Source organism: Pezoporus flaviventris, unplaced genomic scaffold (genome assembly GCF_033815535.1).
Source record: "Pezoporus flaviventris isolate CSIRO_AGI_PZ_B2104156 unplaced genomic scaffold, CSIRO_AGI_Pfla_v1 ptg000029l, whole genome shotgun sequence".
Classification (NCBI taxonomy): Eukaryota; Metazoa; Chordata; class Aves; order Psittaciformes; family Psittacidae; genus Pezoporus; species Pezoporus flaviventris.
Window position 1 is genome coordinate 9719458 of NW_026892577.1, and position 25345 is coordinate 9744802.

Genomic DNA, 25345 nt, shown 5'->3' on the forward strand with positions numbered 1-25345 from the left:
GGAGGGTGCTCTTGAGATCCCCTCCCGCTGTCACACCTTATTCATTGCATCCAAATAGAAGCAGATCACATCCTGTCGTAGGGTTAGATATTCTCAGGCTGCAAAAGAAAAGGAAAGTATGAATTTGTGTTTTATTCAAGCTAGAAAACCAGTCAGGAAGTCAAACCATACTTTTGAAACTTCAGTGGTTGTGATGCTCAAGGCTTTGGCTTGGTCACTCTGACCTTACTGGCTGATGCAATAGGCTGACAGAAATATCTGAGATTTTGTCTGGATCATCCTGCTGAAATGGCAGGGAAGAACTGGAAAAACAAAATCAAAGTCTAACTAGTCAAATGTTGCAAGTGTTTCCACCTTCCTGTCACCTGAATCTTCCACAACTATCTTAGGAAAGCAGGTTAGGTGTCTGTATGATAATTCCTCAGAGATTGGTGGCCAGTGACTGTGTTTCTGGAATAGCCTCCATACTATAGTTTCAGCTATGGAAAAAGCCATGTTCGAAAATGAGTAGTCTTGTAAAGGTTATTAGGCACAACATCGGTGAGCCGGGTGGTGTAGCATTAATGGCCTTTGAGAAGGTAGATCAGATTTTGAATCTCCCTTTGAATCTTCATCTTCCTTCAGTTTCAAGTGTGGACTAACAAGTAGGGACACAGCTTAGCATTGAGATAATACATGCTGGCAGATGACCAATAAATCTAACATTTGTAGGACAGAAGTTTAAGCCCTTAATTTTAGCACCATGTAAAGCTGGCTTCCAAATCTGATTAAACAAATTCCTATTATTGTTTGGCATCTGGATGAATTTGTTCATTAGCAGGGCAGATTGGGAAGACTTTTTTTAAGAATTAAAATCAATAAGTTAATACTGCAGAATTATCATGAACTGCTGCAAGTGTAATGTGTGGCCATTGCCAAAATGAAAACATCAAAAAGCTTGTTTTGTGGTCCCAGCCCATACTATGAGTTTGGTACCAGGCAATCCCATTCACCGACTTGCATCAGCAACTGGTGACAAATAGGTCAGTCAAAGAAACCATGATCTCCATGAAAAAGACTTGTAAGCACAGAAGAGCTGTGCTATATCTGATGGGATTGAGGAACATCAGGAGGCAGTTTTGAGCCTTCAGGAGGTATCAGTTACTAGCCAAGAAGGTTGACCAAGAAGTTCATCAAGGGACTGGTTTGCCTTGAGGGTGGTTCCCTCATGCCTGTTTTTGAGGGTCTCTGCATGAGTTAAAGGGTATTTGGAAGTGATGTTTGTCCTTCCTCAAAGCATGAAGTCTTGGTTGCCTCCTGCAGACTGTATTGCATGATGTTTTGTTGAGCTGGAATCTCGGAATGTGTGTGTGTTGAAGAGCCTAGCAAACAAGGAAGATTGGGGTTAGATCTCTCTGAAATGTAATGGGAAATCCCCTTCCTCAGTAGGGATTTAGCAGCCACAGGAGTGCATGTTTTCTACCCAGGTTGAGTTTTTTCCACTCTGTAATCCTTGCCCGCAGCCCTTGAGAGGGAAGCACGCCAAGAAAACTTCATTAGTCATCCTAAAATGTGCTAGCAGTCCAGTTGGTCTTGCTGGAGGTGCACCGTTGCATATACTTCACCTTAGTATTGCAGTGAACTCCAACTTACCCTTTCAAATGTGCACACATTGGTCACTAAATTGGATGTTTTAATAAATTTTCAGGCCTTACAAGCTTTTGTTAAATTCTAGCATTCCAACATTATAATTAGCCTGTCAGTTAACAGACCTATCCAAAGGCTTATTTACTATCCAGGCTCTTTTACATCATAAGAACCATGCTTTTGTGATCTCTGTTTGTTTTTTATGGCAGTGCCTAAGGCCCAGCTGAGATCAGGGTCCTGTTATGCTAGACATTTAGGCTTTGTCTCCAGAGAATGGAAGTCTACATAAGGACAGACAAAGGAAACTCTGTCTGAATTTTGGGTGGTGGGGGAGAGGAAGGGGAATAAATAAGACTTGGAAACTGGGGAGGGAAAAATTTCTCCCATGAAAAGAAGTGGTCTTGTTCTCAGTTCTCTTGTGGAGAGCTCCCCAAAGCTAGGCCAGCTCCCCAGCAGCAGGACCATCCTCTTTCTCAGCTTGCAGTGAATGTGTAGCCTCTGTGCTTCATCACTGATGCTTCCCAAACTAAGGAGAATTCAATGCCTTTTGGGGAAAGAGAGGCTATCAATTTGCCTAGAGTGAGATCTGAAAAATACAAGGATACAAAATCCCCGAACTCAAGGTTTTCTATGACATTAACATCAGAGTAATTGTGGAATAGCAGTTACCCATGCAAAGAAAGGAGATGTATGGAAAATGCAGCACTTGCAGCAGAGTATAGCCATAGGTTGTTACAGGCAGTCTGATATGTCCTCTTTTGGTAGCCCTGTATTGTGGAGAGGGAAGAGTTTAAGCTTAAGTGACTCCCTGTTGAAAAGATAAACACTATGCCTCTATATCATCCGTTTAACGGGTTTAGGTAATCCCTTACTGTGCTGCTTATTTCTTTTAAATGGTGTTGTATTGTATAATGCATGTGTGTTTGTAATGGAGGGTCTGCAAATCTCAGCTTTTTGCCCAAGGACAGCATTACTCTTGCTCTTGTTTCATGGTTGGTTTACTCCTAATGGAAAGGAATAAGTCTCACAATGATTGTTTTCTCTTGTGAAGTGTGTGGAGATTGACAGCTCTTTTGCATATCGCATCATTAATTTGCCTTGCTAGCCTTTACTTAACATCAGAAGATCAGCCTCACTGATTATTGCCAGCAGATCTGTGCTTGGTACCTGCTCTGGCTTTGTTTGATTAAGCTTGAAGAGACAGAAAGGAGAGTCAGACAGTGAAAATGTTTAAATATTGGGACTTTTACTGCACACTTAATGGTGCCTTCCTGGAAGCTGACTGGCAACAGAGGTTGCCAGCGACACAGCCATTCTCTATGATGAATGTATTAATAAGGGTGTTGCTGTTGATGATCCCATAGTGCAAGACTTGCTCACTGAGGTGCTTCTAGTTTTTCAAGGCAGAGCAGTTCTCTGCTGAGTCTAGGCTGCCTTTCCAGTCTGTAAGGAACACAAAATGCCAAATATCAGTCTTCAAAGTCAATGTTCCAGGTGAGATAGATAACCAAGCAAGCTGAAGGGAAGTCACATGCTTACTGCCATGTAGCGAAAACCCTGCAAAGATGCTTGAGCAAAGTGTGTAGCCTTCTTATCCAGAGACTAAGCCAGAATAAGTTGAAAAAAATGCTTAGTTGCCTGACTCTGTGCAGAGTATTTTCTGCAATGAATGTAAGAGAAGTGCATTTTTGCTGAGGCATCTTACCAGAGGTTTTTGCCTCAATAGCTTTCCAGTATTCACCTTCTCTTCTAATTCTGCTGATGCACCTTTTTGTTAGAGCAGATGGAATCAGATACCCCAGTAATTCCTGCTTGCTTTTCTGAAGTCTGTGTGGATGAGCTCAGTTATCACCTTCCTAAAGGTGATCATCCCCTTCTGTTTCCAACTGCACAGTCTGGGTCTTCTCACTGTCTGGGTCTCCATGACAGATAAAAACAAAAGGCAAATCTTTTTGCCCTCTTTCCCTCCTTCTTTCAGTTTTGCATAATTCACTCAAAATGGGGCCAGTTCAGCTTCCTGATTAAAAAAATACGATAACAAGTCTAAGCATCTAGATTTTAGAAAAGCCTAGAAAAACCCTTCAAAAAATACTGAATTGGGTTTGTAATCTTCTGGGGAGTGTCAGTGATACTACTTGCCCACATATGTCCTTGTTCAATACAATGTAGTTCATTAATTGGCAGCCCATTAATGCACTGGCTGCTCTTGTAGCCTGCTATTCATCACTCTGGTACTCATTTCCGAAGCTGTCATTTCCTGCAGCCTTGTGCAGGCAGCTCTTTGAGGCTCAGCTCCCGGGGTCACTGCAGAAACACAGCTTGAATGGAGCTTAGGAGAAAAGCAGTGAAGGGTGTCGGAGGGAGAGCAAGAGCGTTCGGTTTGGCTTACATCCGTATTTGTGATAACATACCAGCTGGGCTACGATCTTGCCAGATCTAGCTAATAAATAGAGCTGGACAGGAGTTGTATTTGGACAGCAGAGCTTCAAGGAACAGCCGGGATATAGAAATGGCAACTGTGAGACGGTTATCTGAGTGCTGCAGAGAGATGTTGCTTTGCACACTGTGCTGGACACTGTCAAGCTGAGGTGTCTCCATTCCTTTAGCAGGAGTATTGTGGTTCAGAAGGATTCCATAAAAGCTGTTTGTAAAAGGCAGTGTTTTTTATCTGGTGACTCAGCTATGCTTCAGACTGAAATATATCACTGTTTGGTTGCTTTATCCTCTGATTGGTGCTGGATATAGTATAGTCTTTGTTCCTTGCTTCAGGCTCTTGTCCAGTGTTGCTTTGTTCTGCCCTGAGATAACCGAAGTCTGCTTTGGAGGTGGAAGATGTATTTTTCCTTGAAATACAGAATCCATGTGTGATTCGACTCTAGCACCTGGAATGTTATTTGGTACTCTGCTAGGGTTATTCCTAGTCCACAGAGTCTTTTTCCTGACTGTATGTGGGTTTCCCAGTAAGCCAAATAGGATTTCCCAGTAAACAACTGGCACTGTTCTCTACAGACTTCAGAATAAGAAATTAAAACAAAAGCAACTTTTGTCAATCTGTGCAGGAAGTAAATATTGGCTATTCTCTGCTGCCCGTGAAAGCCGTTTCCTATCAGCTGGGGACGGGGGTCTGTAACTCTTTTAAACCACTAGGAAGTAATTTGTAATCTTTGGACAAGATTACTGTGAGGCCCATTTGAAAGCTTATTCATGTTTTCCTAAAGAAAGTTTGGACACAGAACGTGTTTGCTTTAAGATTAAGTCCTGTGAATGTAAAGGAAATTACTTGTGAGCTTGACTGTTGCACCCTGTTGGCTGACCACAGAAAACACAACCCCACAACTGGTAATGACTAATAGAGTCTCTGCTGGCTCCTAGGGCTGAGGTCCCTATGTCCTGTGGGTGGAAAACCATCTGTTTGCATGCCTCTACTGTAATCAGTTGTTCATGGCTCTGGAAAATCTTGCTTCTGCAAGAAGAGCCTTGCTGAAGGCAATGGGTTTGCCCACCTCTGTCTATTCTGTGCTGTGTGCTAGAGTCCTCCTTTGTCCATGCCCCAGCCAAACCCACTTGTGGTTTGGAGCTCATGTAGTTTACTGATTTATGTAAACATGGTGCCTATAGTATCACTTTGGCAGGTTCATTAAAACCTCGGATATATAGGTTTCAGCTTTTAAACGATGGGCTGCTGGGAAAGAGGTGGGCTTTAAGGATGATAGAGGATGGATTTATTGCTTAATTTTCCTACTTGAGCTACACATCTTCCTAACAATAGAAACACAGAAGGAGAGAGAGATCAGAAGTCCCTTTGGAAGTTACTTAGAAGATTAAAGACTCTGGGCTATGCCGTATGAACTTACATGAGCAGGGAGACTCTACTGAGTCATTAGTAACAGTATCTTAACTGCTCAGCTTTTGGGACCTACTGGAGTAAAGAAAACTTTAGGGTAAGGGAAGGAAGAAAGGAAGATACTGTCCAGTACCATGTTTTGCCCATGGAGATTTAGTGTACTTTTATACAGGCTGTTAACTGTGTGTGCCCTCTAGCAATCTTACATTGCCTTGTGGTTACTAAAATCACGAAGACTTCATCCTTGAAGGATGCATGTAAACCTATGGCTTTCTGAGAGAAACAAAATTGCAAGAGAAGGTGGAAATTCATACATAGTTCTGTGACCAGAACTTGAGGTTGCACAGGAAATCCTGTTTCCAAGCAGATCTGATGAAAAAAAGGAAAATCTGCATCAGTAAACAGGTATTTTCTGAGTAATAACCGAGTTGGTACTGTGGGTTGGATGGCAGGACCATGTTGCCAAGTCAGGAACCTCTTGAAAGCCGTTGGATTATGGGTGGATCTAGTTTTACTCCAATTACTGTACAGTACTCGGCATTCGGAGGCTAGCAGCTGCATCCAGGCTGCTTGCACAATATAGCATGCCCACCTAAAGATAGCTTTGTTCCTTGTTGTGATTGATGAGATATTTCCTCTGAATAAAGCTCTCCTTCTCTTAGTTTCTTTTGTTCTGGCTGTAAGCCACAAACATGTTGGGCTATGTGGAATGCAAGCTTGCATTGCACTGACAATTTCAGCATTAGGTGTTCGTGAAATCAAGTAAAGCAGGAAGGGAAAGATTATTTTAAATTTATTTTTAGAAGACATTAAAATGTTTGAGATTTGGCAAACTTTTTTTTTTTTGCAGCTTTTTGGGTGCTGACTGGCCTGTAGGACTGGCGGACTTCATTGCTTTGTAGATCCCCTAATTTCAGTGGTATGGGGATGCTGGCCAACACCTTGTGCATATCAGCTGAGTGTATTTTAGACTTGGCCATGGGCAGGCTTAGCAAGTGATGCTTTCCTCTGCTTCCGTTTTGGGGACCCTAGGATCCTAGAGAGTTTAGGAGAAGCTGGTGACCTGGAGTGTGATGGGACTCAATCTGGGATTTACAAGCAATGTCCAAGACATTTCCATAACTGATAATGTAATAGGTAGTGCATTTACTCCCTTCCTTTAAGGACGTAACTTATGTAATTTGTGCTGGATTCTATGATGGCTTTGTGGATGTATGTGCCAATTCTTGAAAACGTGTTTGGCAGATTCCTTCATTCCAGCTGTGTCAATACACAAATCTGTGGTCCTTATTTTTAAAGAGGGAGGGAAAACCCCTGGGTAACAACAATTGGGCCATAGCAAATAGCTTGCAGATACAGCACTTGGAGTTTGCAGCTATCGGTTTGTATTATCAGAAGTCAAAGATAAACTGTGTGCTTTACTTAAAACAACTCTCTACACACATACACAAAAAGTCACACCTGTAAAAAGAGATAAATATATTAAGTCATTTGCCAAATGTGTACCTCTGGAAAGCTTGTCACCTACTAGCTTGAACACATGCAGCGATGTGATATTTCCGAGCTGTCTAATACTCTGAATATCCATCGTCTCTACTAGTGATCTAACTCATAAAGTATTAGAGCTGAGTTGTATATTATCCAGTTTTCTTTTTTTCCCATGAACCTTTCCCATGTTCTGAACGCTTCTGCTTTTTCCAGAAGTATGAGGAAACACGGTTCCAATCCCAGTAGAAGACTAGCATTATATGTACTTGAATGCAGAGGTCAGGGTGTGAATTTCCACGTATATACGTGTGTGTTTATGCATATAATGTGATGTGAAAGCAATCCAAGCAAGCTAGATGTATAAGCCAGAATCTGAGATGCACTTTGGGACTCTGTATCAAGCACTTATGTACACACCTAGTCAGCTGCTTTTGGTCCAGGAAAAACCTGTGTGGCAGCAATAACCAGGATATTTATTAACATCTAGTGAGCCCTGTGTGTCAGCCAGCCCTGCAAACACAGAAACTGGAGTACAGCAGCAAAGAGATATGCTAACACACAGCTGAGAAGTCTCCATCTACGAATGCTACAAGATAACTAGTAGAGGTGAAGGAAGACAGCAGACTGGAAGGATTAGGATAGTAAATCCAAAACCATATAGATTTGAAAACACTAGTCATCTTAATAGCTAGTTATCAGAGGAAAGAACTCTATTCTTCCCCCATGTGTTACAGTACCCAAACTCTGGGATTCACTTCTACTTTCCTTGAACTCAGTAATACCCAAAGCACTGCAACAAATGTGATTCCCTCTGCTGCTGCTGAATCCTAAGCATTTGCAGATCACAGAAGAGCAAACTGTGGTCTCAGCAGTTTGCCTTTTGTTCCAACTTTTAGCTCCATAAGGCAAAAGGCTGTTAATAGCCAAAAAATATCAAGAGAGTCCAGCCTTCTTAAAGTCCCCACCTCCTGCTCTCCATTTTCTCTCTCACCTCAGAAAGGCCTCAAGTGTTGTTTCCATCACCAAGTTAAGCAAAACCTGCTGCAGCCTGTACTCTGAGAACACAGTTCTGCTTTCAGGCCCTCCCTAAGGAGGGAAAGAAAAGTGTTTCCAGGGGCACTGCATGTGTGCTTTGTGTTGTCAGGGTTCCTAAGTGATGCCATTAAGATTTGGTTGCTGTTACACTTTCATAGGTATTCTTGTAGATTTCAGTTGAACCCTGGAGCAAGGCACAGGAGTGTGCAGTCTCTCTCCCTTCTTTTTTCAATGTGTTCTTTCTTCACTAAATAACAAAAGCATTGCTCCAGTTTAAGTATGGAGGGTAGCTTGCTGAGCAGAATGTAGCCTGTAGTGTTTGTAATTCTTTACTCAGCTTTTAATGCTATGGTAGAAAACCTGCTCCATAACTCTTATAGAAGCTCTAGTTTCCCATGTTGGGCTACTGTGAAAGGAGTGACAGGTATGATCTTCTCTCACATGAAAAAGTGAAGAACTTTGCCCTATCACAGTGCTGTGGGGCTCTTGAGCTATTTCATCAGCATATTAAAAAACCTCTTGGAGTTCAGCACTAACTTGGGGTGGTGAGTTTTATTCCCGAGTTCCTAAAGCTGCACTCAGTACCTGGAGTGTAACCACAGTAGTTGCAAGCAGGACAGCAACCTTCACTCTTGACTGTGAGAGCAATCAGGAATAGTCATTTGGGCTTGTAACACTTTGCAAAATGAGGTTCCCATGGGAAGTGGGGTTGCGCATTCAAACCATGCTCCTAGCATGTAGCTTTAGGATGTGAACTGGCTAGAATGACCATAAAACATTGTTGAGCTAGAATACTAGTGTGTGGCCCAATCTGCTTTGGGTATGGCACATAAAAGGCTGTGAACCTGTCCTGTGGGTCTTAATTGTGTTAAAGTAAGATGTCTGCTACAAGTGCATTTTTCTTCCTTGAGGATGTCTTTGTTTCAGCCCCACTTCCATCTTTAAAAAGAGACAAATGTTGCTTCATGGTTGAGTGGTGGCTGCAGTGAGGTCTGCAGTGCACACAGGCTTGGAAACGTTATGTGTTCAAAGATGAAAGCTGCCTTTAATATTTCACCAACTTGAATAATTCATCCTGAGATGACAGCCTTGGTCTTCTGTGCAGTGACTCACACACAGACTTCTGTAGCCCAAGCTGTAGTCAGCTCCACTCTAGGAAGGTCTGTCGCGTATCTCTCCATAAGTAAAAGAAAGATGCCTCTTCTGTGAGTCTAAGGACAAAATGCTCAGACATTGGACACTGGCCTTCATATAAATTCAAAGTTTTCAACCCAGCAGCTTTGCCAAGTGTGTCGGGCTGAAGGATCCTTTTACAGCGAGCAGAGCCAGCATGTACAGTGATAGTATCTAACAGTATACGGACACTGTAGTGTATTTTTAGGAAGTGGGTGTGAGAATATGCTTACTGCAGAAAATCCCTCTTGCAAAATGCTACTTCTGGGGCCTTTATATTTCTGCTTATGCATGTTCTTTGGAGGTCTGTCCAAGCCAATTTCAACTGATTTCCTTATGTGTATCAAATGCACATGTACTGTGTGGGAAGAGCTCTGGAGGGGTGGAAAAAGCAAGTGCCTTCATCTGCGTAGCAATACGCTTATCTTAGCTGGTTTTTAATGAAACGGGGCACATGTCTGAAAGAAAGTAATAAGCAGTTGGCAAGAAAAGTTCTGTGTGCCAGGTCTGGAAGTCACCTGATTGCATCTAGTACTGCTTTGTAGGACAATTTAAGTTGTTGGATCAAAATAACCCTCAAGAGTTAGTTTCAAGGCAGAAGGACTTAAAAGGGAGCAGCTCCCTGAAGTCCAAAGAGCACGTCAAATGTACCAGACTGCTGTTTGAGTGGAATTTTTCCAAGACTCTTGAGAGATGGAGTGTTGTTTAAGTATTTGTTTAGAAGAATGGGTAGTCCACTCATGCAGGGAGATTCCTGATCACTTTTACAGTGTTGCTATCTTTCTTGTTTACTTTAGTTAAGCTCATAAATTGACAGTCAAAGTCTACAGAGAAATTAATGGCTGAGAGGAGAATTAGAAACCAATGTCCAGCATGATCATGCATTTTCACTTTAAGTGATTTGTAGCTTCTTATGATTAGGTAGGCTACAACAGGATTAGCTAGGTTTCCTGTAGGTGTGGAGAAAGGGACAATATTGAAGCGTGGATGGGTGAGGATGTGTGTAAACTTGCCTAAAAGACAGTCCTTTGACTATGCTCTTGTAGTTTCCCATGGTGCAGGCTGTGGATAACACTTGCCTAAAGTCTTTTTGCTTTTTTGAAAGCCTTTTGGTGAGAGGACTACGAATACGACTAAAAGCAAGAATATGGTTTTCACAGTTCTAGTACTTTAGTCATTTATTGACTCGTGTGACCAATGTGTTTGGCAACCATCATCTTGCCATGTGTATGTATATGTGAAAAGTGGAACCTTTTGTCTCTGGCTAACTGTTGTAGCTCTATACTGAAAATACTTGAGGGTTATTGGAGTCTAGGTGGATTCTGAGTATAGAGGCATCTTGGCTGTTGCAGCTAGGGATGATGACAGATGCCAACCAAAGGGTCAGCAAATGTAGGAAGAAAATTGTATTTCTACCTTAAAAAAATTGTATTATTGGATTAGTATTAAGGCAGGGTTTGGAGTAATGTTGCAAAGCTCAAGCTGAGCTTGGTCTGCACACAGTGGCTGCAGTTCCTTCTGTGCATTCTGTGAGACTCAAAGGTCCTTTGAATCCTCATCAGGCATGAGAGCTGATGAGTCTCAGTCTAGGCATCCATGCCACATGAGTTTTAGAGTTGTGTTTTCATGCATGAGAGGTAAGGGCACCTGTAAGGGTTAACACAAGCTGTAAAGCACTGCCTAATTTTTACAGATGGTGAGTGCAAGAATGAACCTCAGACTAGCTTGGCAGTGCACAGAGATAACTTTACATAATTCTCTGCAAATGTTGCTGCAGAATGGTTTTAATAATGGATTGTGAAGTTGAGCTCAATTCCAGCATAGAGGGAGAACTCCAAATAAATGCAATGTTTTGTTCACTGTTTCAAAAGCAACTTCTCTAACAACATCTCTGCGATGCTCTGGGTTGGGAAAGATGGCAGGGGAGGGGACAAGAAATTGTTTGCAGAAAGTCAAGATTATAATGGCACGAACTAAGCCCAGTCTGTCTGTAAACTGTGAACCCCTATGAACCTGGGGGTAGGGAAGGAGAAGAAAGAGTGGTGGGACCAAATGGCAGCTACCCTAGTCCTTCTAAAGAGGGGATGGTGCAGAGCAAGTACTTCATGATCAGCTAGGCAGAGTTCTGCAGTTCACTGCTGTCATGCATGGACTGCATTGTGGAACTTGTCTGTGCTTCAGCCATCTTCTGCTAGGAGTTTAATTCTTGCACTATGTTTTAATTTCCTGGCTTAGATATGCCATCATAATTCGGGTTTTTGCCTCATAGGGAGTGAGCTACCTCTGCAATCTCTGCTCAGCCATTCTAAGGCTGTGAACATCTTGCTTGTGAGCATCATCCGTTTTTTGACTTCTTTGCTGCCAGGAGTGCTGCTGGAAGTTTTTCAGGCTTCTCAGTTGTTCAGGCTGTTCAAGTCAAACACACTTTGTGTGTGTGTGTGGACATGCCACTCAGTGAGCTGCATTAAAGCCTTTCTTTTGTCCTTCTAAGAAGCAAGCTTGAAATGGAAGAAGAGAATTCAAAAGCAGAGATTGGTTTTCTCACTCTGTACAGATGCTGCCAATTTCTCAGTAGCTGAGGAGGTTTCTCAGATGTACTTTACCCCTGCACAGAGTTTATAAAGGGAATCTTTAGAAACAAATGATAACTTTCATGAGTTCTGTGGAGATGAGGAGCTTCAATCTTAGTGAAGGCTTGAAGACTCAAAGCGGCTTAAAACCTCACTTAGGCTGTTACATGCTCTGTCTGCACATTGCAATTGATATTTGGTTGAGTTACTTGACTATAACCTTCCTCAAATGTGACTTGACTTCTAGCCGGTATGTGGGAGCCTGTTCTTAAGATCAGTGGAGTTGAGAGGCTTCCTTGCTAAGGCTTTTTAGAAGCAGTGGGAAGATATGTGTATGCATGCCTGGGGTGGTGGTGAGGGGTTGCCTTTTAGCAGGGAGCCCTGTTTAGATGGTTTGGATGGAGGCTCAGTTACACTATGGCCCCAAACACAAGACCTTAAACTCAGCTCTGAGGTCATGATGCAGCTCAGTGAGCCAAACCAGAGGAGGTGTATTGTGAAATGGGCTAGCACTGTGTCACAAGTCTGGGCGATCCAGGCCTCCAAAGACGTTTTTACCATGGTTTGAATTTGGCCTCAGCACACGTTCTTAAGTGTAGGCAAGTTCTTTTTGTGCAATTGTGTTTAATTGCTTTCTGAGGAAGAGTTTACATAAACTATTCCAGTCTAATTTATATCAGCTGAAAGCCAACTTCTCACATTTTGTGCCAAATTATGAGTGTGTGCTAAACTGTGTTTGCTGCGCATGTCGATACATTGCTAGTAAAATAAGGAACAACCATGGAGATGTGTGTTCGAAACGGTCTGGCAGATCCTGCGTGTTCACTGCTGTGGGCTTCGTGGCAGGAGAATCCACCTCCTGCTGAGGGGGAATAACTAAATTTAACTTTCCAACCATGAGCCTTGTGAAGCAAAGTTTCCAAACCTCTACTAGGCCAGAAAATGGAGAGCAGTGTCTGGGAGGTTAAGAGTAAATAAATAGAGCTACCTAGCAGCTGTGTGGTGGCAAGTGAGCAGTTTGTTTCTTGAGGCACATCGTCTCCCATCTATGAGCCCCAGAGAGGAGAAGGAGAGTTTGTAACTACTGTTTTCTGGTAAAATCTTCTATGACAGGATTTGGAAGGAACTTGGGTGACTTTTAGCATGAACACTTGAGCATTGTTGGGGTACTTTTTGTCTTCAAAGTTGCATGTTGGCAGAGTCCAGTGAAGCCTGCATTCCCCTTGTTGAGCCCAGGGCTGCGGCCTCCTGGCTGTGGCTGTCACACAGCTTGGGGCTTTGCCCCACCATAAGTTAACTAGGGTTTGTGCCCCATCTATTTACAGACCAAGCTGGCTTGGCCCTGCTGCAGGCTTGGGAATCTCCATGGAGATTTGTTTGGTTTATGACAGCTATCAAGATCTGTAAACTGTTTCGAGGTGCATGTTTAGAAATGCTATTTTTCTCAGCTCCCTTTGGAGGGGCTGGAAGACTGGGGTTGAACAATAGTTTGCATTGTCCTGACAAAGCAACCTGCATTTCTGGGGGAGAATGGGAGATTGTAGAAAACAACAGAAATGGTTTACCTGCTTGGCTTTCTATTGTGCTGCATCTTAACCCTGACCTTATCTGAATGGAGCAGAATCTAGTTTTGCTCATATCTGAGGGCAGCAAGCTCTTGGATGAGTGAGTCTACATCAAAACCAGTGGAGGATTCTATAAATCAATGTAGTCAGCAAGAAAAGAGGCAAAGATAGTTATAGTTGGGATGCATTTACCCTAAAGATGGCTCACCTCTAAATTTTATCCACAGATGTGACCTAAACATTAATTGTGTAGAGTTGGTAAATACTGAAGATTTTTGTAGATAGTGGCAGAGGCTTGGATGTTCAGGTGGGAAAGCAAATAGCTGGTGCTTATGGCCTGAAGTCACATTTCAGTTAGCTTTTCTCTTGTATTTCTGCTCTGCGCAGTACTTCCCAGCTTCCCAGGGAATTGAATTCAGGTCATGTTTGCTAAACAACAGCTGTGGTGGAAAGTGCTCTAGAAGCACTTCTTTTGTATCCTGTTTTGAAATATGTGCCCTTCTACTGAAGTCTTGCCTATTTCTATCTTTTGACTTCTGTGACTTCATCTATATATATACAAAGTGTTTTGATACTGTAGATGTACATGTCGCGAGACTTGCTTTGAGAAATTGAATTGGAGAACTCAAATCAGAGCTTTCATGGATAGACTTCAGGTTTCTTAAAGTGAACTGAGTGTTTGCTGCATTGTACCCTTTTATCACGAGGCCTGCCTGCACGTTCATTTACTGCTGTGAGAGTATCTCATAGAAATTGTGTAATAGAACTAAACCCCCTCTCTAGGGGAGTTAGAATACTTAAATACTCAGAGCTGCTGACTCTGTGTTACCTCTTCTGTAGCATCCTGCTGTTCTTATTCCTCTTAATGTTGAATGAGCAACTTTCTTTACTCCTTTTTGTAGGTTGGTGGTTTGTGAGCACAGCAGAGGAGCAGGGCTGGGTCCCTGCTACGTACCTGGAATCCCAAAATGGAACCAGAGATGACTCCGACATCAACACATCCAAACTTGGGGAAGGTATGGAAAGCTTTTTGTTATCAAGGGGAAACTGCTATTGCTTGCTTTCTACTTTTTTCCCCATAGGAAAACTCCGAAAACTCTTGCTGCCACTTGTGGCTGTTCATCTAGTGCAATAACCTATTATATCAGTAAAATTGTTGCAGAAGAAATTGAAGTACCATGCCTGTAATCCCTTTGTGAGCAGCTTAGGCTGTCAGTGTGACTAGAGGTTCAAAAGCTGAAATGGTGCTCATTTCAATACCCTTTAAAAATCACACAAACAACTCATGGTCAAGTCCAACCACTATGTTCTGGTAGAGGTCTCAGACTTTCATGTCTATGGAAGGCAAGAACTTGCATGGCTTATTTGCAGAAACTATACAAGTGAAAGCTTTTAACTGGAAAAAGATACTCAATAGAGCCACAGGCCATTGAAAGAGCAAGATTTAACTTGAATGGCTGCTTCTCATTACTATTTTTTTAATTAATCTTTGAAACTAGCTTCACTGCTGTTTGCTGTGGTCTGTGATTGTGTGGAAAGGTAATTTTATTTGGTGTGGTCTCATTCTGTTAGAACTGAGATGCCATTTGTCATGTATGTGCATTTAGCTGTGCTGGTTTCTGGCTAAAGATGCTAAATTCAGGTTCCAGAAATGGAATAGTACAACCTCACATGTTCCTCTGTTCCATTATGAAAGACTAACCACATCTTAATAGAGTTCTCATGTAGCAACTGTGTACAAAGGACACTTTTATTGTTATTTTCTCCATTCTAATGAATCTTTTGCTAAATTTCTAGGTGCTCTTGATGTGACGCTTATGTAAAACGTATGTGAAAACTCAGCTGACCTTTCCTTACAGGCAGGAGGATTAGAGATGTGTAGGGGTGGCCATCTGTCCATTCAGATAGCACACAGGCAAAACATAACTTTGTGCTGGGCCCCAAGGGGTGACATCTGTGGCTTATTGAAACCTTTGGCTCTGTAGCTCATTTTTCCCTGCTCAAAGCTACCCATATCCTGGGTCACTTAGGGTTTAGAGACAGACTGGCTGTAGACTGGCAGGCAAGTAACCAGTCTGGTATGATGCAACATCTTAGCAGATGCAAAAGCAGTTAGTAAAGTTTCCCTGTTAGTAAAGAACAAAAGCTTACTGCTCTTTCCTGAAGGAGCTGAAGAGTGCCCTGTCTGCTGGTTTGTAGCTTCCTCCCTTTTCCTGACTCTTAAATATGATGTATGCTTGACAGCCTTATTACTTTCATTTCAAGCTCTCCTCTGGTTTTCATGTTGCCCTCTGGAGCATACTCTGCACAGGGCTGTTGCCACACAGCAGTCTTTCCTGGGTAATGGAAAATCCATGAGGTGTTCCTTATCTTTTTCCTCTTGGTCCCCTTTAATCCATTATACTGCTCTCCTCAGCTATAGTCAGTAGTCCTGCTCCTTTCCTTACTCCAAATCCAGATATGCTGAAACCTGAGACTGTTCTTCCCTTTCTGTTCAGTTCCATCTCAGTGACAAATGTAATTGCATTACCTCAACCGCTGCTTTGATGTGCCCTAACTTTCGCTTGCTTTTCTGTAACTTTCTTTTCTGTTATTAAGCACGTAAGCTGAGGCTTCTTTTGTTCTTTGTTGTGTGTCCTGCGCCTGTCCCCCACAGTTCTTTATTTGGGCTGCTCTTCCCCTCTACTAATAGTTACTTCGTAAGAGAGGAAAGAACAACTCGGATTCACTCTCTTTAAAGGAAAGCATATAAAAGTGTACATACTTACAAAGAAAACTTGCCAGGAGATAGGACCTCCAGTATAACTGAGGAGGAAGGCAGTTTAGTGCATTAAGTGCCCTAGCCTGTGAATTTAGAGTTCATACGAGTTTCAGAGTGACTCCTGAAGATGTTGGCTTCTTGCAGCTATGCAGTCTATGCTCTGCCTACTTTGAAAGGGTAGAAACACTAATGCAGGGAGCTTTCTGTATCAGCCTCGTGGCCCTCTCCATTTGCAGCAGGCCTGGAACAAGCCCACAAGCCAGGCAGACTCGGAGGTCTGCTCTACTGCGGCAGCCCCTTATAAAGATAAGGAGGTGCTGAATGCAACTTACTAATAGTGCTGCCTCTACATAGCAGTAATACTTCCATGTGTGTTTGTTTGAATAGTCTGTTCCCTTAGAAAGACAAAAGTGTTTCCTCACTGCGCTGGAGCCTGCACAACATCTTTTGTCAGGATGAGGGTAGACAGTCGACTGCTACCTGGGCCTGTGTTTAGACCAGCGCTATCTTACAAAGCTTGGAAAACATTCAGAAAGCAATCTAAAGAAACATTTGCAGCCACGAGACCTGTTAAAGTAAACATCTTAAAATGGTCTCTGCAAAGGTTTAGACACTTGTGGATAAATAACCTTTCTGGTGACTACCTCTAATATGATCAATGAAGTCCAAGTCTGAAGTCAAATGGCAAAATTCAGTATTGTTGAGGGGAAAAAACCCCGACTCCTAAAAAGCATCATGATGTAACAGGGCTATCACTGTGGGGTAGTCGTATGTTTTGAGGAGGAGAGTGTGTGGTGGATCTGTGTGACCCACTGTGTCCAAGGGGTGCTGCTGGATGACTGAATGCTCCAAACTCCTGGTGTGAGCAAGGAGCTGTGGGGGACTGCTATGTGCTGACAGCTGAAGCAAATCCTACCCCTTTCACACCCCTCCTGCAAGCCTTTAAGTTGGATATCTTTCATTTCTTCTATTCTTCTACAGACACCTCCTAATACAGGCAGCCTTATCATGACCTCAGCTTTAACTTCTCTGCTATAATCTGTATGTCTAGTGAGGTGTCTTATGTTGCCTCTTGTGTAGCGTGTATGTAACTGGCAGTCTAATGTCCTGTTGATTTGGAGAAAGCCACCAGGTTAAAGCAATTGGTAAGAAAAACTCTACCAATAGGGAGTGAAGACAGCTCGTGTTCTGTGCCACCAGGGGCTTCCAAGAGGATCACTGATTTCCAGCTAAAAACACAGTGAGCTATAATGCTTGAAATCCAGCTCCTCTGAAAAGCTCTGATTTTTCTATGGCTCACAAGGCAGCAAAGGGGAAGTACAGAGTACCACAAATAAGACGTTGAGTCTGTTCAACAACACTCACCACAACTCCAGTTTACTGGGGAAGGTTTAGGCCTTATAATACAGGAGCAAATGAGGAGAGTGAGCAGGGTGCAGGGTCTGGTCTGTAAGCCCCTGACAGATATAAAGGGCAAAAAGACAAAAGCCCCTTCTGGGAAAATCACAAATTTTTTTTTTTTTTTACTTGTTCAGCTAATCATTGCCAAATCAAATAATTTTTCCATACCTGATTGTCCACAGAACACGATCCTAGAAGACAGTGGTGTGTGCTCTCATGGGTGCACATGAGCAGAATTGAGTGATTATTGATGTCGGAGTTTACAAACAGTTTCCCTGTATCACTAGCGAAACAGTTGTGTTTGCACCTTAGCGATAGCTGAAGTGTAATACTTCACATTGCTTTGTAGCAGCACCAAGCACCCTTGCAGTAGTTGCCAAAAGAGCATGGAAGCCTACGAATGGGAAAAGGGAAGCGTTTGTCTGTGTTTCTATGACAGTCCAATGGTTCCTGTGTTGTTCACACCTTCACAAGAATAAGAAGGCACTGAATACAGTTCTATGTATGTAATCCAGGAAAAAGTGGTGTCCTCTGTGCACAGCTGCTCTCAATGCCATTTCCATAGGTGTCTTGTCTTTGTTTATAATTTAAGTATAAATTATTGTTTCAGTGTGTCACTAATTCTCAGTTCTGGCTTGTTAGCTTCTTGAGCCTGCTCAGTAATTGCAAGGGTAGGTTTTTCCTTGTATTTGTAATCAGTATATTAGAAGTTTGGATTGGGATAATTAGCTGTGGCAGTGATTGAGCCATGTTATAAACAAGGAGACATCAGACACTTTCCACCTGGCTTCTTTACCCGAGTGCTCCTGTTACAAGTGAACTCGCACAAGACAGGCTGCCTTTTTTTTTTTAATTATTATTTATCCCCTAGATTTTGTTTATAGTGTAATAATTTGCTTAGAGAGGGTTAGAGCCCTGTTTTTGTTTGATGTCATATGCTATAGACTGAAACCTCCAAAGATCATGCACCCTAACTGGGAGACACAACAGCAATGATGTTGATCCAACCTCCTTGGACAAGCAGTCTTAAGCTGTACGTCTCATTTTGGGGGGTGTGCATGTTTTGGCTTTTGGGGTTTTTTTTAAGGAAAGCCATAATAAGAGTGGCAATTTATGACAGTTCTAGGTGATTTGTGTTGATCAGGCTCAAGAATCTAACTTGTTCCACTATACTATATAAACTAAACCAAATTGTCTACATGCCACCTAACTCATTCCTGTTAACAAGACCAGTGCTTGCAAATGCCATGTTTTATTTTTATTTCTCACCTTCCCATCATTTTTTTCCTTTTTTTGTTCTTATTTTTTCATTCCATGTTCCAAACTAGTTTCTAAGCGACGCAAGGCTCACCTGAGGCGCCTGGACCGGCGATGGACGCTGGGCGGGATAGTCAACAGGCAGCAGAGTCGAGGTGAATAGCTTCCTATGGCACCAGCCCCTAATGGTGCACCAAAAGCCATGCTGCAGCTTTGGCTGTGGTGTACCAGGGTCTGCATCTTCGGCACTCTGGTAGAGAGAGGCCAAAGCTCCAGAGTTCAGATGTGGATTTTGTACATGACAGCATGAGGGTGTCTTGGAACCAGGGTTAGGCACCCCCAGAGCTGGAGGCTGATAATCAAAGGTAACTCTGAAGTCTGACTCCTTGTGCTGCTTGGGGAAGCTCACATCTGTTGTGTTTTAACTTCGGGCATATTTGTACTCAGTCTTTCCTACCTCAATCAGGACAAGTGATATTTCAGGGCTATTAAAATGAAAAGAATGCCAAAAGCCATGGTCAAAGATGTGTGCGCTGGAAAAGTGCTTGGAGTGGAAAGATGAGAATCATTCCAGTTTTGGTTTGCTTTTTCTTGCAAGCAGTGCTTGGTACTAAAGACAGACTCCTTCAGGACTTTTGGGAGCTTTTGGAGTCAGTCCCATGTGTTTAAAAGACCACCAGCAGCAGTATCTATTTATTAGCTTTGCTCATCTGACACTGCCTTTGGAGGGAGGAGCACTTTGTGTTCTGAAGCTGTGGTTGGGTGAAGTCTGAGGTATCCTTCAACCCAAGCACTTCTCTGGTGCGTGTGAATCATCTTCTCAAGAGCAAATGTACCCCTTTCTGTCCACTTCTACTCTTCTTGCAAGATTGTCCAGATGTGGTATTCATTACACTTCAAAATGGGAAGAGGCAGGGGGAAGCACAATTTTCACTTCTGTAACTCTCAGCCAGCCTTATTGAGGGGATGGAACCAAATGTAACCACAAGAGGAGCTTCTGGGTTGAGGGTGCCTTTTCCTGCTTAAGGAGACAATGGACTTTAAAAGTAGCAAATTTATCTTCTCCTGGATTTGGTGGTGGTTCTTTTTGCAGACTTGTGTGTGTCAAGCACATACAACTTCTCAGCGACCTTTCACCTTTGCTTCAAAATCATAGAATCATAGAATAGTTAGGGTTGGAAAGGACCTTAAGATTATCAAGTTCCAACCCCCCTGTTATGGGCAGGGACACCTCACACTAAACCATGCCACCCAAGGCCTCGTCCAACCTGGTCTTGAACACTGCCAGGGATGGAGCATTCACAGCCTCCTTGGGCAACCCATTCCAGTGCCTCACCACCCTAACAGGAAAGAATTTCCTTCTTATATCCAATCTAAACTTCCCCTGTTTAAGATTGAACCCATTACCCCTTGTCCTATCACTACAGTCCCTAATGAAGAGTCCCTCCCCAGCATCCCTAAAGGCCCTCTTCAGATACTGGAAGGCTGCTATGAGGTCTCCACACAGCCTTCTCTTCTCCAGGCTGAACAGCCCCAACTTCCTCAGCCTGTCTTCACACAGGAGGTGCTCCAGTCCCCTGATCATCCTTGTGGCCCTCCTCTGGACTTGTTCCAACAGTTCCATGTCCTTTTTATGTTGAGGACACCAGAACTGGTGTGATTGAGGAAACCAAAGTAACAAGAAGGGCGTTCTTCCTACTGCAGACCCTGCAGCAACTGGACTACCCTGAGAGACAAAAGAACCTGTGCTTGTTTCTGTACCACAGGAGTTTGGGAGCTACTTATTTTGCATTGTCAAAGTCTGCCAGATACTTCCAGGTAAATTAACTGGGATCATTTCTGAGAACCAGTTTTCTAAACAGCTTGTTTACTAGTTTAAACAAATATATCCTTCATATTCATACAACACTGCAAACAAAGCTCCATAAGATATTAAGACTGCATGATCAATCCTGTAACATAGTCTTGAGGTAAAACTTGAGGACCTAAATTGCATTCCCAGGTTTTATCTTTTTCACTTTTATGCCCACTATTTGTGGGCTTCAGCTCCAGAACTGCCCTCTGACAGTGTCTTTGGCAGTCTTCCCCATCACAGGCTCCCCTAATCTCTTCCATCCTTGCCTTTTTCTTGTTCCATAACAGTTTCTTCCCTCTTAGGCCCAAGCAATACTGGGGTTTTGAGTGTGTTGGAGAACATGTGCTTTATCTCAAACTAAATCTCAGCACTTGAACTTGGCACAAACTGCAGCATCTCAAGGTTTGGGGCACCCTCCATGGCTGAGCTCCTTCTATAAGCTCTCTCCAATGCATTTCAGCCACAGCTAGCCAAGCTGGCTAAAAACAACCTGGTTAATGTCATCTGAAATAGTAGGTTAGGGAGCTTTTTAAAAAAAAGCAGGCATATTGAAAGTAAAAGAAGTGATTTGAATACTTGGGGACAGGTTGGAGACAGTGGCTTTGTCATCTGACATAGCTGTAGTCTGTACAGACATTTATGCCTTCCAAAATGCAGTTGAAAGTAGGAGTCTCTCTGGGTGTCCAGCTTGCTGTTCTCTAAAAGAACACAGTTTATATGAGGTCAGAAGAGATTCTTTCTCCCTTCTTGCCCTCATCCCAACCCAAAAGACATCCTAACAAGGCCAAATTTGGGTGGGTTTGCACTGAAATGACAGAAGGCATGAAGTGTACACACACCCCCTGCTAACCTTCAAGCCCCTGCTCTAAAGCCCAGAAGAACTAGAAGAGCTGTTCAACCAGGAGCTTGCCAGAATTGTTCGATGCAGGCAGAACAGCTTCCCCTTCCCCACTTGGCCTCTTTCTTGGAAATAAATTCAATTAAACATTTTGGCTGCAATTCTCCCCACCCAGTGATATTCTGCTCAAGATAGTCCCTGCTGTTGGGTTAGTTCCAAGAGGTCACTGGAGTTTAAAAGCAAGCTGTAAAAGATGCTTCCCTTCCTATTTATGCTTGGGTTCCACTAATAAAGTGTTTTTGCCAACTAAGTCTATGATAGAATCACTTTAAAGTGAGAACTGAAGGAATTACATGTTGTTTCTGAAGACCAGGATTTTCTAAGTGACTTGGATATTAAAAACACCAGGAAAGCCCGAGTGTGGAAGGGAAGAGTGCTTGCTTCCCTGTTACAGACTCCCTAACAGGGGAGAATTATCAAGGACAGCATATTTACCTCTACCCTTTGCAAAGCCACTTAAAAAGGCTGAGCATCCCTAAACTTCAGATATTTGAGAGAAATTTTACTGGGTCCATGAATAAGAAACATGAAGGACAAAGTATTGAATATCACGGTAGTGCTCCTTCTTAAAGCTGAAAAAAATCTGCAAAGAGAACAGCTGTAGTCTGTTTTTACAAAGAGAAACAGATGGCATTTGTTGCTAAACTTTCCTCTTTAAAATGGTCCATGGTGTACCCAGATCTAAGAGATTACATTGGTTTATGTTTCTTATGTAGCTTCAGAGCTTGTTTCTTTTACAAGTTAAATGTTTTAAAATGTGGTACATTTTCTAAACTTTTGTCTATACATTACAAAGCTCCAGTAATACAAATATGAATTGTAAGGAGAAGACTGAACCTTTGTAGTTTTCCTCAGTCCTGACACTTGTCAGACCTCCAAGCTGCAGAATTCATGTTCTCTTGTGCTGGGTAAAATGGTAATTCTACACATGCATCTATCTAGAACTTCCCCTGGAAGACAATTTAGAATTGTTTACAGGCTAATTTAATGAGAAGTCATTTGTGCTATTCAATTTTGATTGGGAAAAGAGGGGGTTTACATGCCTGTTTTATATGCCAGATAGCTGACATAAGTTATTGCTGCTTTGGTTTTATGCCCAAGACTTTCAACTGGAGCTGTTACAATGCAGGAAAGTACTTTAAAGTTATTCATATCAACAGTATAGTGACATATGGGCTGAATTTCTGCCAAATGAGCCTGTTATTTAAGAGTAGCTGCTAGCACAAAAGATAAGCTATTCAATGAAAGAGTTAAAGTTAGAACTTGGAAACTATAGGTCTTCCTCTTGTGTAACTTATGGGGAGCAGGAGCTTGATGGGGGGAGATGGGGCGTGGAGGGAGGTCAGTCATGTAACTCAATAGTCTTTGATACTTGAACCGCATCTTGAATTGGTCTTGATACTTGAACCCCATCTCCTACCCTGGCTGAGTCATTCTTCAACCAGTTTTCTAGCTGTGGCAAGAGCCCTTGATCAGTACTGGTGATACAGCCTGGCTGGTGTGCTTCTGCATCCCACCAGAGCTGCTCTGCCTTCTTTGGCAGTCCCCTCATTACCCACAGGACTTCTCTCTTTGTTTCCACTGTTTTTTGCTGCTTCTCCTTGACGCTGGTGAAGTGTTTGTCATTTGCAGCACAAGGCTGCTTTGCTGTGCATAAATCAAACCAGCCCAGAGCGGCTTCAGACGTGGTTTGTTCTTTTTAGTTTTTCATCTGGGCTTTTTTTTTCCCCTCCTCTGTGCTCCAAGGAAAGTAGTAAATGTTTATTGCCCCTTGCTGGTTGAAGAGCGAGCGTGCGCAGTACAGAACTGTTCAGAAGAAATGTCATTATTGTTCTTTTCTATCTGTTGGCACAAGGTTTTCTGTTGTCTAAAACCAAAAAGAGGGTGAGGGGCCTGCGGATGAGGAACGTAGGCTGAAGAGCTCCTGTCTGCAGATGAACACATTTGATAACTGCAGGCAGTTATTTTCTGTGCTGCGTATTTAGACAAATAAAACAAAGTCCATGTTGAATTAATGCATCACTTTCTGGAACAGTGAGACTTTTTCCAGAAGCAGGTCTGACAAAGTGGGGGGGGGGAGTGGGGGAGGGCAAGAGCAGACTGCTGACTGAAGGGAAAGTATTTTGAAAGAGAATTCTTCTGTGGTTTGGAAGATGTAGGTTTGGAGCTGTTGTATTTTGCTGAGAAATCATTAATTGGCTAATTTCAAACCCAATGCCCCCTATCCCCCACTCTTGCTGGCATATCGAACAAGGATGGGGTCACAGAAAGCTGGGGGCATGTACAGACACCAGCTGAGCAAAGGAAATTATTCCCTGACTTGGTTGGCTCCTGAAGTGCTGCAGATAACTTCCACACTTCTTTATGGAGGCAGAAAAGAGCAAACTTATAAAATATAGGTGAAGGAGAGGTATGTGAAACGGGGCGCTCAGAACTTGGAAGCAGAAACGTTTGAGCGCTGGCCATTTGCCTGGGAGAGATGAGACTGATTAGGCAGGGCTGGAAACGTGCATGGTATTTTAGCTGCTTAAAGGCAAGGTTCCTGTCCCAAATAGTTTACAGCCTAAATAAAGAGAAGGAGATCTGTGCATCAAAGGAACCTGGGCAAGTGGCAATTTGGCATGCATCTTACTATGACCAAAGTGTTTTTCACAGTGGAAAGTGATATTTATTTGGTATTTTTAAAAGCTTTTAGAGAAGGGCTAAAGCCAGCCTTGTTTGGCAAGGCAGGAAATCAGGGTAGGTAAGGCTTATTTTAGAAAGGATTTGAGAGTTTCAGGTTATTAGTACCATGGAGGAGGGAGCCTGCTTAGGTTGATGAGGCATCATAAGAAAGGCATGGGGCTGAGTGAGAAAAGATGGAAGGATTTGGAGGAATGAGAAATACAAAGGGAGCAGAACATGTGAGAGCATGTAGCTGGATATTAAAGCAAGGCACTGCGTGCAAGCTTGAAAATTTGAGATGGGACAACTGAATTGATGTACACTTGGTAGGAATCTGGCTGAGGTACCAAAGTACCTGGTAAAGAGCAAAGTCTGGCTGCTATGCCAAGAGCCTTTGGTGAGAGCAGTGTGCTTTGCTCCTTTGAGAAAGTAGCAAAGGAGGCAGGAGGTGACTGCAGTAGCTGTACAAAAGAGGTTGAAGGGCCAGATCAGGGCTCTGGTGGTGAGGAGCAGCAGTGATAGAGGATTTTGAAGATGTTGAGGAAAGGAACCGTTACCTTGGTGATAGACTAGGAAGAATCTGAAATAACCAGTGCCAGGGGAATTGGGAAGATTTGGAAAGTGCTACTGAAGCTCTACATTACAACTCGGGCAGTAAAACCGTAGGTCTGCTTTCCTTGACCTGACAGTAAGTATAAATCCAGACAGCCAGAGGAGAGACCAAGTTGCCTTCTCAAGACACCTCATAACTTTAATGTGTAGTATGTGTGTGCGCAAGCACACGTTTAAAGTCTGAAATTCTGGTTTGACAGATGGGAAGCTGACAAGTTTGGTGTCTTGCTCTGTCAAACAGTTAGGTACAGTTTCTTCGGGAGCAGACAAAGTTTCATCTTTACTGTTCTGAGGCTTTTCCTGTGGGAGAGCTGTCCTAACACATCACCTGATATGGAAAACGCCATGCACAATCCTTATAAATTCTTTGAGATTCCCCTTTTACTAGTAGACAAAATACATCAGGTGAAACAAAAGAAAACCTATTTGGTTACTATGCTGTGTAAAGGCAGTGTGAAGGAGCAGACACATCTGCTGGCTCTTTAATTACAAGCTGCAATCTTACACAAAAAGAAAAAACGCAAAGCTCCATTATGGTCTGCCATTATCCAGGAATAAATGTCATTAAGTCCTCCTAAAATGTAACAAGTTAAATA

At 42.8% G+C, this 25345-nt stretch overlaps 1 protein-coding gene across 5 annotated transcripts in view; it reads left to right on the forward strand.

Moving 5' to 3' along the window:
* The window catches only part of SH3PXD2A (SH3 and PX domains 2A), a 254832-nt gene that overhangs the window by 211976 nt on the left and 17511 nt on the right, over nucleotides 1-25345 (forward strand). For 4 of the 5 annotated variants that reach the window (XM_061458831.1, XM_061458832.1, XM_061458835.1 and 1 more), the window contains 2 exons: nucleotides 14204-14317; nucleotides 18792-18875. In XM_061458831.1, coding sequence (XP_061314815.1) covers nucleotides 14204-14317; nucleotides 18792-18875 — 198 coding nt within the window. The remainder of the gene's footprint in view (nucleotides 1-14203; nucleotides 14318-18791; nucleotides 18876-25345) is intronic. The other variant, XM_061458833.1, reaches the window with a different exon arrangement.